The sequence below is a fragment of the Geotrypetes seraphini genome, chromosome 12 (genome assembly GCF_902459505.1).
Source record: "Geotrypetes seraphini chromosome 12, aGeoSer1.1, whole genome shotgun sequence".
NCBI lineage: Eukaryota > Metazoa > Chordata > Amphibia > Gymnophiona > Dermophiidae > Geotrypetes > Geotrypetes seraphini.
The window spans coordinates 30,943,301-30,957,513 of NC_047095.1; the positions used below are offsets into that span (position 1 = coordinate 30,943,301).

Consider the following 14,213-nt stretch of genomic DNA (forward strand, 5'->3'; position numbering starts at 1 on the left):
GGAAGGGAAGAGGGAGAAAAAGGAGAGATGTTGGATGGAAGTAGGATGGGAAGAGAGAGGAGAGATGCTGAATGGAAGTGGGGGAGTAGAGAGAGTGAAAGAGGGGATGGAAGGAAGAGATGCCTGTTGGACATGTGGAAGAGGAGGGGTAAGAGATTCTAGATAGAAAAAGGAGAGAACGAGAGAGAGGAGATATTGTAAGGAAGAGGAGACAGAGAAAAGGGGGGGATGTTGGATTGAAGTGGGGAATAGGAGTGCCAGGCGGGGGGGGAAGAGATAGACAATTGTAGGGGAATGCCAATAGAAAAGAGGGAAATTGAAGACTAGATAACAATCAATGGAATATGGACACAGAGGCAGAAAAATAAATGGAAGAAAGCAGATAGGAAAAGACAAATGTTGGAAATGGGTGTAATGTAGGAAGTTTAGAAGGGAAAGAGAAAAATGACAAATGAATAGGAAACTCTATCGGGACCAACATGATTAGAAAAATTAAATAAACAAAAAACAATGTGGAGAAATGATGTTCCTGAGATGAACTTTATTAATATTAAAACTTGGCAAACCACATAAAAACCTCTAGGACGCAGTCCACTGAAAAGCTTTGGACCCTGGACCCAACACAGTCCGTGTTTTGACAGAATGTCTTCTTCAGGGGTCCTATGAATAATATTATAATGAGTTTCATGCCATAGGATGCCGGAGGATGTGATAAGCAGGAGCATGCTACAGGGCTTCAAAGAAGGTTTAGATAGGTACCTGGAAGACATAGGGATTGAGAGGTACAGATAGGAGTAGAGGTAGGTTATAGGAATAGGATTAGAGGATTAGAGGCAGTTACAAAATTAGTCAGGGACACTGTTCAGGCAATTAGGCCTGATGGGTCGCCGCGGGAGTGGACCGCTGGGCAAGATGGACCTCTGGTCTGCCTCAGCGGAGGCAACTTCTTATGTTCTTATGTGTGCATAAAGGCATCACTAGATAGTACATGATAATTGAAATGAATGAGATGCCATGCTTAATGTGGTATTGTGCAGAAATGAATGTTGTGATGACTGGTGGTAAGATACATCAATATGTAATTGGAGCCAGTGAAAATATGGTGAGGAATTGGTGATAAGATAGTAGCATGTGAGAAAAAAGGTGGAGACCCAGTAATTGGGTGGAAAGAAATATGACAAAATGCCTAAGAGTGTAGTGACGCTTGAAAAGAAAATAATGAAACTCAAAAAGAAAGGACACTCAATAAGAAAAAGAAAATTAGAAAAATAAATAAAAGAAAACACTCTAATAACATAACGAGCTGAAGCATTATCGCACATAGGCCATGGTAAGAGCAAGTATAAAATATAGTTAACACACTAAATACAACTGAAAAAACAAGTGCTGTCTTAAGATAAGTAGGCTTTTGGAATAATGAATGTTGCCTAAGTTTAAAATAAGTATCATTAGATATAATGGAAAGCAGGCAGTTTCATGAGAAATATAGAACAATGTAGTGAAAGGAATAGAATGAGAGTGTAGTGAAAGGATTAGAATGAAAGGGGTAAATTGAATTTAATAGAATATTTTAATGCTAAGAAGTTATAAAATTGAAAAAAGAAAAAACGAAAACATTAAAATAAGAAATTTATAGTAGATTTAATCTTTTTGAATAAAATAACTTAACAGGATTGAGGCCAATGATTGGAGACTAAGGAGCAAGTACAACTACGCTGAATACCCCAGTCATTGATTTCGACTACGCGTAGGCTCCATTACTGAGGCCAATTCCTGCCAATAGAATTGAACTTTCATTAACTTGTTAGGTAAAGTGGGAATATTTTGGTTTATAATATCAAGTATAAAATATGACATACCATTCTAAAATTAATCTCACATAACATCTACTCCTTAGAATCGTTTTTATTTCAACTTAGTTTATTTCCAACTGGCATTTTTATCTACGTATCTATCCATGTGTGCTGCTCTAAATATTAGGAACTGCAAATACAGATAATATGAGTAAATCATTTTATGGTTGCCATTAATCATATGATTTCTGTTACAGTGCTTCTGAACACCATGATTCCCATGGCCAACAGGAAGATGCTAGATTAGGGAGCTGTGGCTAACTGGGAGACAGTGTTCAAGTACGTGCATATATTCCCAGAATTTATTTATTTAACAAATTTATATCCCACCTAAGAGATAAGTTGGTTACATAAAATACCAATACATAATGCCAATACATAAAATACCAATAAAATCAAAACGTAAAACATCAATGATATCATAAAAACAACAAATCTTACTTCACTGCAACTTATTAAACAATATTCTTCTTTCATTTAAAAAATGTTTCCAAATACTGTACAGTTCCGTTTAACATATTATATTTTGGTTTATATTATTTTGATACATAATTCCCTGGAGTATATTCAGTGTACATAATACCATCAATAACAGACTTACTAGAGGAAGGCAGCTGGTGCATCTGTTTCAGGGGCAAGATGAAGGCAGTCCTTCCCATTTATGTTCAAAAATTCCCCTACTGTCCCTTTACTGCTGCTGCAGGTGTTGTTGTCCCCCCCTTCCCTAAGGATTTTAAATTGCCTTACCACATCCCACCCACTCTGTTCTAACCCTGCCCCACCTTAGTCCTATCTACACCCCAACCCATCTTATTTCTACCCAACTGCTTGTGAGACTTATGTTCAAAACTGAGTATCAACAATAGAAATTTCAATGCAAGAATCAGTGATTCTCTTTACTGTATGTAGTTTCTAAAGAAATAGTACCAGTCAGGAGAACATGTTACAAGCTGTACACAGGCACCTTGCTGATTTTCATATGGAGAGCCCTTTCTGTTCACCTGAACAAAAAACAAACAAAACAATGACATATTAACAAATTCCAAGCAAAGAATTCAATAAATATAAATAGTTAAATAAACTTAGATGCAAAGATGGTCAAGGAAATCAGTGCTTGATGTGCTATAAATAAGCACAAAGTCATTCTATAAAAAGAGAAAAACTGCTGATAAGAAAAACCATTAGGCCATGCGTGAACTTGGAAATATGGGAAACATCGCTCCAGCCAACTTAAAGGGGGATTCCTTGATACAGCCGTTTGTCGAAACACAGCTCTATGTTGGAATATGTGTCCCCAAGTCGCGCTTCTTGCATATTAAGAAGAGTACTTACATTTATTAAATATATTTATAAAGATTGCACTTTAAGCACTTTCTAAAAATCTCTGGACCGATGACGATTCTTGGTGTATAATATACTGTGTGTATTGAAACTTGATTTTCACACGGTAACACCACTGAGGTCTATGAACTGCTTATAATAGGCTATTCTAAGGTTTCTGTTGGAAGAAATATGTTTGCTTATTGACCTTAGTAAAGACAACACTAGCTTACTTACTACTCTACCGTGGCTAACCGGTAGATCCATCTCTGTTCTCTAAAGTTTAAATTTCTTTCTAAATTGCCTCCTGCCCACCCTTCATTTAACTGTTCAATAACTCGCCATTTAATACCCTCAATCGGATGATTTTACTGAATCCAGTGAGTAACCATCGGAGCTTGTTCATTCCCTACCAAAATTTGGGACTTGTGCTTGTTAAGTCTCAGTTTTACAGATCTATTAATTCTCCCTATGTAAAGCAGGTCACAGGGACATAAGATGGCATACACCACATGTTTACTGTTACAATCCGTATTGCCTTTCGATCTCACTGTAAAATGTTTCCCGGGAAGAACCTATTCAGTGCCTTCTATAGTACTATTGCACATCTACCACATTTAACATGGCTTCCCCCATTCTTACATTTCTCCAAGAACTAGATAGATGGAACTTCTGAAAGTTAAACATCTACCCTATAGTTTTACCCCAATTGTATGCCATTATAGGGAACTGCTGTAAAGCAGGATGTAGCTGCATTACATGCTAGTAACTTTTCATAATAATTGCCAACTTGGTTGCTGCCTGGGAATATGGCAGCACACAAGTTAGACATCCTGATGTTTCTAAAAATCTTTCCTTCTCTAATAAAAGTAATTTTCTTTGGGCAAACTTTGCTCTTAATAAAGCTTGCTTTACAGATTTCTTTGAATAACCCCTAGACAGAAAACGTTGTTCTAACTCTTTCGCTTGTTGTTTGAAATCTGTTAAGTCTGAACAAATACGGCGTACCCCAAGGAACTGGCTAATCGGCAGATTAAATTTAAGCTTCTGGGGGGTGGAAACTGGCAAAATGAAGGAAGGTGTTACATACCATAGGCTTCCGATATAATGAAGTTAAACATTTACCATCTTTCAAAGTGATCAGAAAATCAAGGAACTCAATATGGGTTTGATGGCAGGTCATAGTAAAATGCATCTGACTATCCATAGAATTCAAATGATTTACAAAATCATCCAGTTCCTCTCGGGTGCCCTGCCAAATAAACAAGACATCGTCCAGGAACTGGATCCAAACTATAACTTTAGAAAAGAAAGAAACTTTATATACAAAGGAGTCTTCAAATTTTATTAAATATAAAGTTGCAACTGATGGCATAAGGGTTGCCCCCATCGCCACTCCCTGTATTTGCTTATAAAAAGTCTCTTGATATTGAAAATAGTTTTCTTGAATCACCCATTTCGCTAATTGATCAAAAAATTCTGTGGAAATCTGGTGTGGCTGGGTATGGCGCTGAAAAGTTTCAGAGATGATTTCCAGTGCTTGGGCCTGAAGAATTTGAGTATACAATGAGGTAACATCTAGTTAACCAACCATGCATCTTCCTGAATATTTTCCAATTCTGTTAGAAACTTCAAACAATGGGATGTATCCTTTACAAAAGATTTCACCTTCATGGCTTCCTCACATAAAAAAAGTCACAGAACTTTGACAAGGGCTCTAAAATAGATTGTCTAGTATTCACAATTGGGTGTCCTGGTGGTTTTATTGTAGTTTTATGAATCTTTGGAAGAAAATATATCCTTGGGACCCTCAAAAATTTCTTAATTAGGAACTGATTATCCTTTAAAGTCAACATTCCATCCTTATATTGATGTGTCACCCACTCTATTATTTTAGTCCTTTGACCGACACTTCTTTGGGGAACTGTCGAACTATGGCAGTGTCGGTCAAAGGACTCAGGCATATGAAAATACTAAAGGCATATGAAAATGCTAAAAAAAAATTCTCCAGTCCTGCTTCCTGATGTAGTCATAGCGAAACAAACTGTGTTGAAGCTGAGGAATATCTCTTCAGATAAGTGGTCTACTATACGCTACTTGTAGAGCCATATTATTATGCAGTGGAAGCAAGTATGCTCCATTGAAATGTGATGTGTTGTGGCATCCTGCTGAAGAACTTATGAGCACATTGAAATATCTAAGAATGTTAGTTTGAAACAGCCATATATGCTTTTTGAAAATAGCCCAGAACGCTAACAGGGAATAGGGTTTGTTGTTTTGTTCTACAAAGATGGATGTAGGGCAGAAAGTGAAGGAGAGAAAAACAGCAAATGAATAATAAGGCCCTGGAAACACAGTTAAGAGCACAGACAGAAGGAAGTTCAACCAGAGACTGGGAAAAGATAATTAGAAAAATAAAACCACCAGACAACAAAAGTAAGGAATATGATTTTATTTTCAATTTAGTGATTGAAATGTATCAGTTTTGAGAATTTATATCTGCTGTCTATATTTTGCACTGTTCAGGAAGAAATTAATTTATTTCTATTTCTTTGTAGTCTGGCATCTTAGGGTTTTGTTTGTATATATTAGTACTTTTAGTTTATGGTCCTGGTATTTGCATTGGAGTGTGACCAAGGAATATTCTGGTAGGAATGAATGTTGAGAAGCATACAGTGTAGTTTAATTTTGTGCTTAACCATTATGTATTGTTAATAAGATTATATTGTGTGTGTGTATATATGAAAAATGAATGAAAAAAATGATATTACAATTAGTACTATTATTACCGGGGTGGGGTCTGTCACCGGCAGCCTCAGGGCAATGGGTCCTAGGGCACCGGTAGCAAGAGAAAACTCTTGTGTGCCGCTATGGACAGCACAAGGAAAAAAAAAAGGTTAACAGAAGTGAACACCACCACACCAGGTAGGTATTGTATCAAGCAATAACTGGGTTTATTCTTCAGAACAAAACATTCAAATCAGCTTGCTTGTATCAGGTTCAATCAGTTCCACATTGAAAAAAACCCACAATCTTGTCAGGATGTTCCAGATATAAAATCTAGTCCCAAAACAAACAAAATACATTGCTAAACGGTCTCTGGGTTAATGTCAGTCAAGTAAAGTTCAAAAACATATAATTCAAGCTTTCCCAAAGCTGCTGCTGGCTCTCCAGCCGATTAATAGTCCAAACTTTCAAAGCTTCAAAAAAAACCAGTCTTTTGGGCTGATATCCTCAGCCTGTGCTAGTGCTACGGCACTAGTCCCCAGCAGCTGACGTGCTGGCCAGGGAGTGTGCTCTGCGTGGTTGCAATTCGCCCATCATAGGCTCTCAATCCCACCACAGAAAATGTGGAGCATTACCCACTGCTTGGGACTGGTACCAGCCCTTCCTCCACCCAGAGGGAAGAAGAAACCCCCCACACAAAATTCAAAACAGTTCCTTTTCAGTTCTTAGAGGTACCTCCAAGCACCACACCTTCTTCAGGGTTACAAAAAAAAAACCTTCAGTCAACTTAGTTAAGCAGTGTTTCAGTTAAACATTTAGGCAGTTTAAACTACTTGCCTTCAGTCCAGCAAACCTCCATTGGCAGGACTTCATTCTATGGCTCAGCATATGGCTCCAGCTCCATGTCCTGGAAATCTTGAGGTATGAAGTTGGGTGACTCCAAACCAGCCTCAGTCAGCTCTATACCTTCCAGCTGCTCACTGCCATTCAGAGCTCTCAACCCTGAGTCACCCTGCCTTCTTGGTTGCTGCTCCTTTCCCTTCTGCCTCCCTAACTGTTCAGCTCTCTGATGTAATAGCCTGCAGCCACGCAGGTGAAAAGGTTTTCCTGCTGTTTCTGCTTCCAGCCTGCAGGTGACTGCTGGGAACTAACCTAGAGCTGTGTGGGGGTTGGGAAACAGGCAGAAATGCTCTCCTGCTCCTTCTAGAGGCCAAAGAAAAAAAGTCTTCAAAATGTTCAGTTTCAGGTTTAAATTGAGCTGTTTGTAGAGTGTCTGGGGTGTAACTTTTGAGTTCTCTCCAAACAAAAAAGTGTTCTGCTGCCTATGCAAATTAGGGTTCATAAATATTTATGTAATGTAATCCGCTTGGTTCTACCTGCTAGTTAAATTGGCATAGTAAATTTAGAATAAAAATAAATAAAATTAATTTATAGCTCTGTCCACATTCCACTCATCTCCATCCAACATGCTAAGTAATCTATGCACATATTTACAGAATAGCATTTAGGCAGAATTTTGGCATTTATGTGCCTATATACTGTATACACATAAATGTATCTATATTATTATTCTAAACATTTACATGCATAGGAGCCCTATATGAGTAAATAAGCTGAAGTAAGAACTAATGTGTGCTTACTACAGGCTAAAAAATCATAACCTTGGGGAATGCTTTCACATTTTGTGGTAGTTTTCAGATTGGTATATGCTTTCCACATACTAAAAAATGCTTTTTATATTTTAGCACTGGGAGCATGTTTGGGGGTAGATACTAGGGGGTCCTTTTATCAAGCCGCGCTAGCGGGGTTAGCGCGTCAGACATTTCATCACGCGCTAACCCCCGTGGCTGGCTAAAAAACTAATGCCTGCTCAATGCAGGTGTTAGCGGCTAGTGCGGCAGGTGATTTAACGCGTGTTAAACCCCCTACCGCAGCTTGATAAAAGGACCCCTAGGTTTGCCTAGCACTAACTGGTTAGCATAACTGCATTGCTGTGCACTAATTGATTAGTGCTTGGTTAGCCCTGCAGCCCTTATTGCCTAGAAAATAGATGTCTTAAGGGCTACTGCGTTAATAGCCATGCACTAATTGGGAAATAAATATGTGGTCATTAATAGGGGAAACAGGAAATGCAGCCATTTTGCAACTGTGCTAAAAGTGTCCTCAGAGTGTGGTAAAGTCATAGCACAGACCAATTTTAGTGCAGCTTAGCAAAAGGGACGCATAACCACATACATGTTAGCAGCTATTTTTTTTAGAATCATCCCCTAAGTGCTTCATATGCTTTAGTATTATTAATCTCTTTTTTTGAAAAGAAGTATTAAACACTCACCTCAAAGAAGTCAGGTAGCCAGTGGAGATCTGTTACCACTGCTTTATGCCCAAATTCTATGGATGACAAGGCACAGTATCTCACAAAGTGTGCTGCTCCTGAAGCTTTTGCATCAAATCCCCTCTAAAAGATTTGTAAAAGACAATAACTAAAAATACTACATTCTGAATGTAGTTTAAAAGGGAACAAAAAAGATCAATATCAGAATGTGATTTTCTACTTTGCCAATCTGCTGAAGTACGAGAACATTTCTCTCGCTCAATCACTAGGTTTCTCTATTTTCGCCTACGCTGACGATATACAGTTGCTTTACCCGATTAACACCTCAAACCTTTTAGATATCACAGATCTAAATACTAAACTGGTTATCTTAAGTGATTGGCTCTTCTCTAACAAACTCTCACTCAATGCTGACAAATCTTGCGGTCTTCTTCTCCCCGTCAAAAAATCTGAAATAATACCAGGAACAATTTACATCAAATCCACACCATTACGTATGGAGACTAAAATAAAATTATTAGGCGTCATCCTAGATAGTGAACTTACATTTCACGACCACATTAGTTCCGTCGTAAAAACATGTTTCTTCAAACTACGTATCATTCGTTCCCTCAGATCTATTTTAACTACTGACTCGATTAACATTTTAATTCATTCCCTAGTCATTTCACATTTAGACTATTGTAATTCTCTTCTAAACGGACTCCCCCAAAAAGAACTTCGACGGCTGCAACTCATTCAAAATACCGCTATCAAACTCATTTATAGAATCGGTAAGTTCGATCACGTCACTCCTCTTTTTAAAGAGGCTCATTGGCTCCCAGTCACTCACCGGATAATTTATAAAATCATATTGCTTACTTTCAAAATTAAACATTCCCACTTACCCCTATTTCTAGATAAACTATTAATCCCCCAAAGTTCTTCTCGTTCCTTAAGATCATCTGATCAAAAACTTCTTTTCATTCCTTCTCTAAAAGAATCTTTCTACACTAGGAATATTAACTTTGCTATAACAGCCCCCACATTATGGAACTCTCTACCCCAATTTCTTCGGGATGAAATCCAATTACCAAAATTTAAGACTAATCTTAAAACTTATCTATTTAAAGATGCCTATGCCAAATCTTAATCTTAATCGCTGATCTCTTTTTCAATCTAATTTTTTTCTTCAGCGCATATCTCTCTTACCAGGCACCCCCGCCCCTTGTGTTATATCCCTTCCCTCTATTTCACTTTCTCCTAAGATTATGTAACTTTTTCCCTACCTCCCCACTCACCCTCACTGTCAGGTCTGTCCATACGTTTTATATGTTTCTATTTTTCCCACTAATCCTTCTAAAACACTATTAAATATTTCTTTCTTTCCTATTTAAATTTTATTGTTAACCGGTCAGATATTTGTTTTATGATCGGGGTATAAAAAACCAATAAACTTGAAACTTGAAACATTTTACATACCATATAATCGTATCACACTTTCTTTACTTAGCTGGCTAAGCAAAGCTGACATAAAACAATAAAGGCCAAATGAGCAATATGAAACAATTTTTTAAATAATTGTAAATTCCCAAGTACACCTTATTTATCTTACTGTTAAACTGAACTGAGCTGTAAAAGGTATGTGCAGTATACAAGAGATTTTAATGTAATGTTTTATGTCAATGATATGTTTTCCAATAGGCCAATCTGAGACTAAAGGCTGATGTTTGATTTTGGTCAATATTCAGTGCTCCTATCCGATTAACTAGTACTGACCAGGCCAGACAGTATATTAGTTGTGACCTCTATGGCATTATCCAGGCAGTGCTGGAGCAGTCCAAGGATAGTCAGGCTGAAGCCAGGAAAGTTACCTGGGCATGCTGAAATGCTGCGCAGTATCTGGATACCTATCTAGTGAACTTAAGACAGAAAAAAAACTTTTCTGAGTTAACCAGGTAGCATCTGTGTCTGATATGATTATTATTATTATTATTATTTTTTAAATTCAATTTTCTATACCGTTCTCCCAGGGGAGCTCAGAATGATTTACATGCATTTATTCAGGTACTCAAGCATTTTTCCCTGTCTTTCCTGGTGGGCTCACAATCTATCTAATGTACCTGGGGCAATGGGGGGGGGGATTAAGTGACTTGCCCAGTGTCACAAGGAGCAGCGTGGGTTTGAACCCACAACCTCAAGAAGGGATGCCATTCTAAAACAGGGCGAGATCGGCACACTGATTTCCTGAGGCCCTGTGAAAGAATGCAGACTCCTTCCCTCTCTCCACCTTACCTGGCACAAATTAACCCTTTTCTTAATTTGATTAGTCCTTAGTTGTAAAGGACATCAGACAGGCATTGCATACATGCAGAGAATCAGGTTTTGTCTAAGTGTTAATCAGGATATGCCTACGTGTAGAGTTGAGGGTGACACAATGTAAAAGCATGTACCTTTGTCTCAACCAATCATTAGAGATGTACTTAGGGGAGTTACTAGGATGTCATTAGCCTAGAAGCATAATAAAAGGGTCTAGGAGTTAGCTACTGGCAACGCCTCCTTCCCGACTCGTATCCTGTGTGTGTGTTTGCTGTGTTCGCATCCCTACAACCTCAGGTCCTGAGGCTGTAGTGACATTCAGTTAGCCCCGGGTTGCCACCCCATATTTGGGCATTCAGTGTCAGTACCTATTTATTTATTCGGATTTGTTAACTACCTTTATGAAGCGATTCACCCAAGCCAGTGTACAGCAATTTTAAAATCAGGTGCTCTAAGTATTTTCCCTATCTGTCCCACTGGGCTCACAATGTAACTAATTTAGCTACTGGTGGCCAGTTTTAATGACATGCTGAGTATTGTCGGTTGTATAATGACACTTTACATTTTTACTGTCAAATAAGAAAAGCACTCCCTCTTTTACTAAACCATGATAGCGGTTATTAGTGCATTGAACCGCGCTGAATTCTCTGCGCTGCTCCCGATGCTCATAGAGTTCCTATGGGAGCAATGCATTCACTGCAGCTCCCAGCGCTAATAACTGCTATCGCAGTGTAACTCAAGCAGGTGAACTTTTCAAATGTCAACCTATATAGGTATATAATTAGAGAGTATACATGTACTTTACCTTCAAATATTACCACAGGGTCAAAGTTCTAACAGAGCTTTGCATCTTTTCTTCTGCAGTAAAAAATGTATATGGGAAATAATGCATCTAGATTTGAAAATACTATCGAACACCTTCATCTCTGCTTCCCTCCTAGTGCTACCTAATAGTTGCTGTCATGTAGAGCAACAGGTTGGCTGAGTCAAGGCCTCAGTGGTCCACCCCATTTGGCTGCAATGTCTGCTCTCAATCTAGTTAAAATTACAGGAACTATTTATTTTTTTTTTCCAATTCTTTATTCATTTTTTCATCTTAAATCAAATAAACAATATTACATCAATTTAACTTCTACACATCACTTGAATTTTTCCTATTATCATCTTAAAAACATAAATTTACTCCCTCCACCACCCACCCATCCCACAGATATTGTAAATAAATAATAACATATAAACATTACATTCATTCTTATTGATTAAATCCTTAATATAACTATATACCACCCCCTTCCCCTAATTATAAATGTATTTTCAGTGAAAAAAGGTGTCTAATCATTACATGAGCTATTTAATAATATTACCTAGTAAGTAAGGCCCTATGGTCGTTCTAAAACCCTGGGTGTATTTTTAGCCACACTAAGAGGCTCTTCTACATAAATGTGTTTTGATTTGGGCTTAACATGCAATAAAGCACAGTTACTTACCGTAACAGGTGTTATTCATGGACAGCAGGCAGATATTCTCACATGTGGGTGACATCATCAACAAAGCCCCGATACAGACACTTTAAAAGTGCATTGCCACTTTAAGATTTTTTTTAGAAAGTTTACGATTGCCCGCACTGTGCATGCGCAAATGCCTTCCCACCTGACATAGGCTCGCGGTACCTCAGTTCCGTAAGCAAGCTAAGAAGCCAACCAGGGGAAGTGGGTGGGTTGTGAGAATATCTGTCTGCTGTCCCTGGATAACACCTGTTACAGTAAGTAACTATGCTGTATCCCAGGACAAGTAGGCAGCATATTCTCACATGTGGGACTTCCTAGCTTACTAGAATGGGATGGAGGGAGTGTTGGCCATTAAGAAAAATTTTGCAATACTGCTTCGTCGAAATGACCATCCCGTCTGGAAAAAGATTCCAGACAGTAGTGAGATGCGAATGTATTAACTGAGGACCATGAAGCAGCTTTACAGATTTCATCAATAGGAACATAGAAAAGCAACTGAAGCTGCCATGTGACACGACACCCCAGTTGCAGCTCAGCCTGAGCATAACAGAAGGTGATACAAGCTGCCAACCAGTTAGAAATAGTTCTCTTGGATACCAGTTGGCCTAACTTGTTAGGGTCAAAAGAGACGAACTGAGTAGACATTCTGTGAGATCGAGTCCTTTGCAAATAGTAAGCCAAAGCTCATTTGTAGTCCAAAATATGAAGAGCCATTTCTCCAGGATGAGAGTGAGGCTTGGGAAAGAATACTGGTAGTACAATAGATTGATTGAGATGAAATTCAGTGACTACTTTTGGAAGAAACTTTGAATGTGTACGGAGTACTAATTTGTCATGGTGGAAGACTATGAAAGGTGGCCCGCCACCAACGCTTGGAGCTCACTCACTCGATGAGCAGATGTAAGAGAAATAAGAAAAAATACTTTCCAAGTGAGATATTTAAGTTGAAACGAAGACACTGGTTCAAAAGGAGGCTTCATGAGTTTAAAGAGAACTGCATTCAGATCCCAAACTACTAAAGGTGGTTTGAGAGGTGGCTTGACATTAAAAATTTTTGTCCTTTCATAAATCTGGCTATGAGAGGATGAGCAGTGAGAGATTTACCCTTGATTGGTCTGTGAAGAGCATTAATAGCAATGAGATGAACTCTAATAGAAGTGGTCTTAAGGCCTGAGTTGGTTAAATGTAGAAGATAATCCAGTACCGAAGATATAGAGGTGGATGGAGCATCATGATAATGAAGAGTACACTTTGTTGGTAGCACTGCTGTGTGGACGGTTTTCTTGATGCTTCCAAGATCAGTCTAACAGGATCAGAAAGATGACTGTCAGCCGATGTCATCCTGAAAGGTACCAGGCTGTCAGGTGTAAAGACTGAAGATTGGGATGCAGAAAAGATCCTTGACTCTGCGTGAGAAGAGATGGAAAAATCTGAAGAGGGATTGGTTCCTTGATAATGAGCTGAAGTAGAAGGGAGAACCAGCCTGGGCCACCGAGGAATTATGAGGATCAAGGTGGCCGACTCTTGTTTGAGTTTGACAAGCGACTTGAGAATGAGAAGAACGTGAGGAAATGCATAGAGGAACTTGTGCATCCAATCCAGGAGAAAGGTATCTGCCTCCAGATGCTGGGGAGAATACTGTCTGGAGCAAAATTGAGGTAGCTTGTGATTGAGAGGAGACGCAAAAAGGTCTATCTGAGGAGACCCCCCAGAGAGAGAATATTTGATGTAAAAGTTGAGCATCCACTTGTGAGGCCATAGGAACCTGTAAAGCTTGTCTGCGAGAGTGTTCTTTTCTTCTTAAATGTAAATTGCTTTGAGAAATATGTTGCGAGCAATGGCCCAATGCCAAATCTTCTGGGCCTCCTGACAGAGAATGAGAGAACCTGTTCATCTGTGCTTGTTTATGTAATATATTACTACCTGATTGTCTGTACATATCAGAAGGCCATGTGGCCCAGTAGCATCATCAACCATCTGGCCGAGATTGATGGAAGGTGACAAACCTGAGTGCAAAGGTGAATCAAATTGTCTTGTCTTTGCTGAAGGGGGAAACGCTCTGAGATGAATGATGTTGAGCAAAGCTCCTATGAACTGCAGTGTCTAAGGTTGAAGTTGAGATTTGGGAAAATTGACTTCAAATCCCAACTGCTGAAGCAAGAGAATTGTGGATTT

The 14,213-nt window shown here is 38.7% G+C and overlaps 1 protein-coding gene across 1 annotated transcript in view; it reads right to left on the minus strand.

Moving 5' to 3' along the window:
- The window catches only part of WDR63 (WD repeat domain 63), a 155,766-nt gene that overhangs the window by 50,330 nt on the left and 91,223 nt on the right, over positions 1-14,213 (minus strand). The window contains exons 13-14 of the mRNA XM_033917020.1: positions 8,233-8,355; positions 2,781-2,854 (exon numbers count right to left, since the gene is read on the minus strand). Of these exons, the coding sequence (XP_033772911.1) occupies positions 2,781-2,854; positions 8,233-8,355 (197 nt within the window). The remainder of the gene's footprint in view (positions 1-2,780; positions 2,855-8,232; positions 8,356-14,213) is intronic.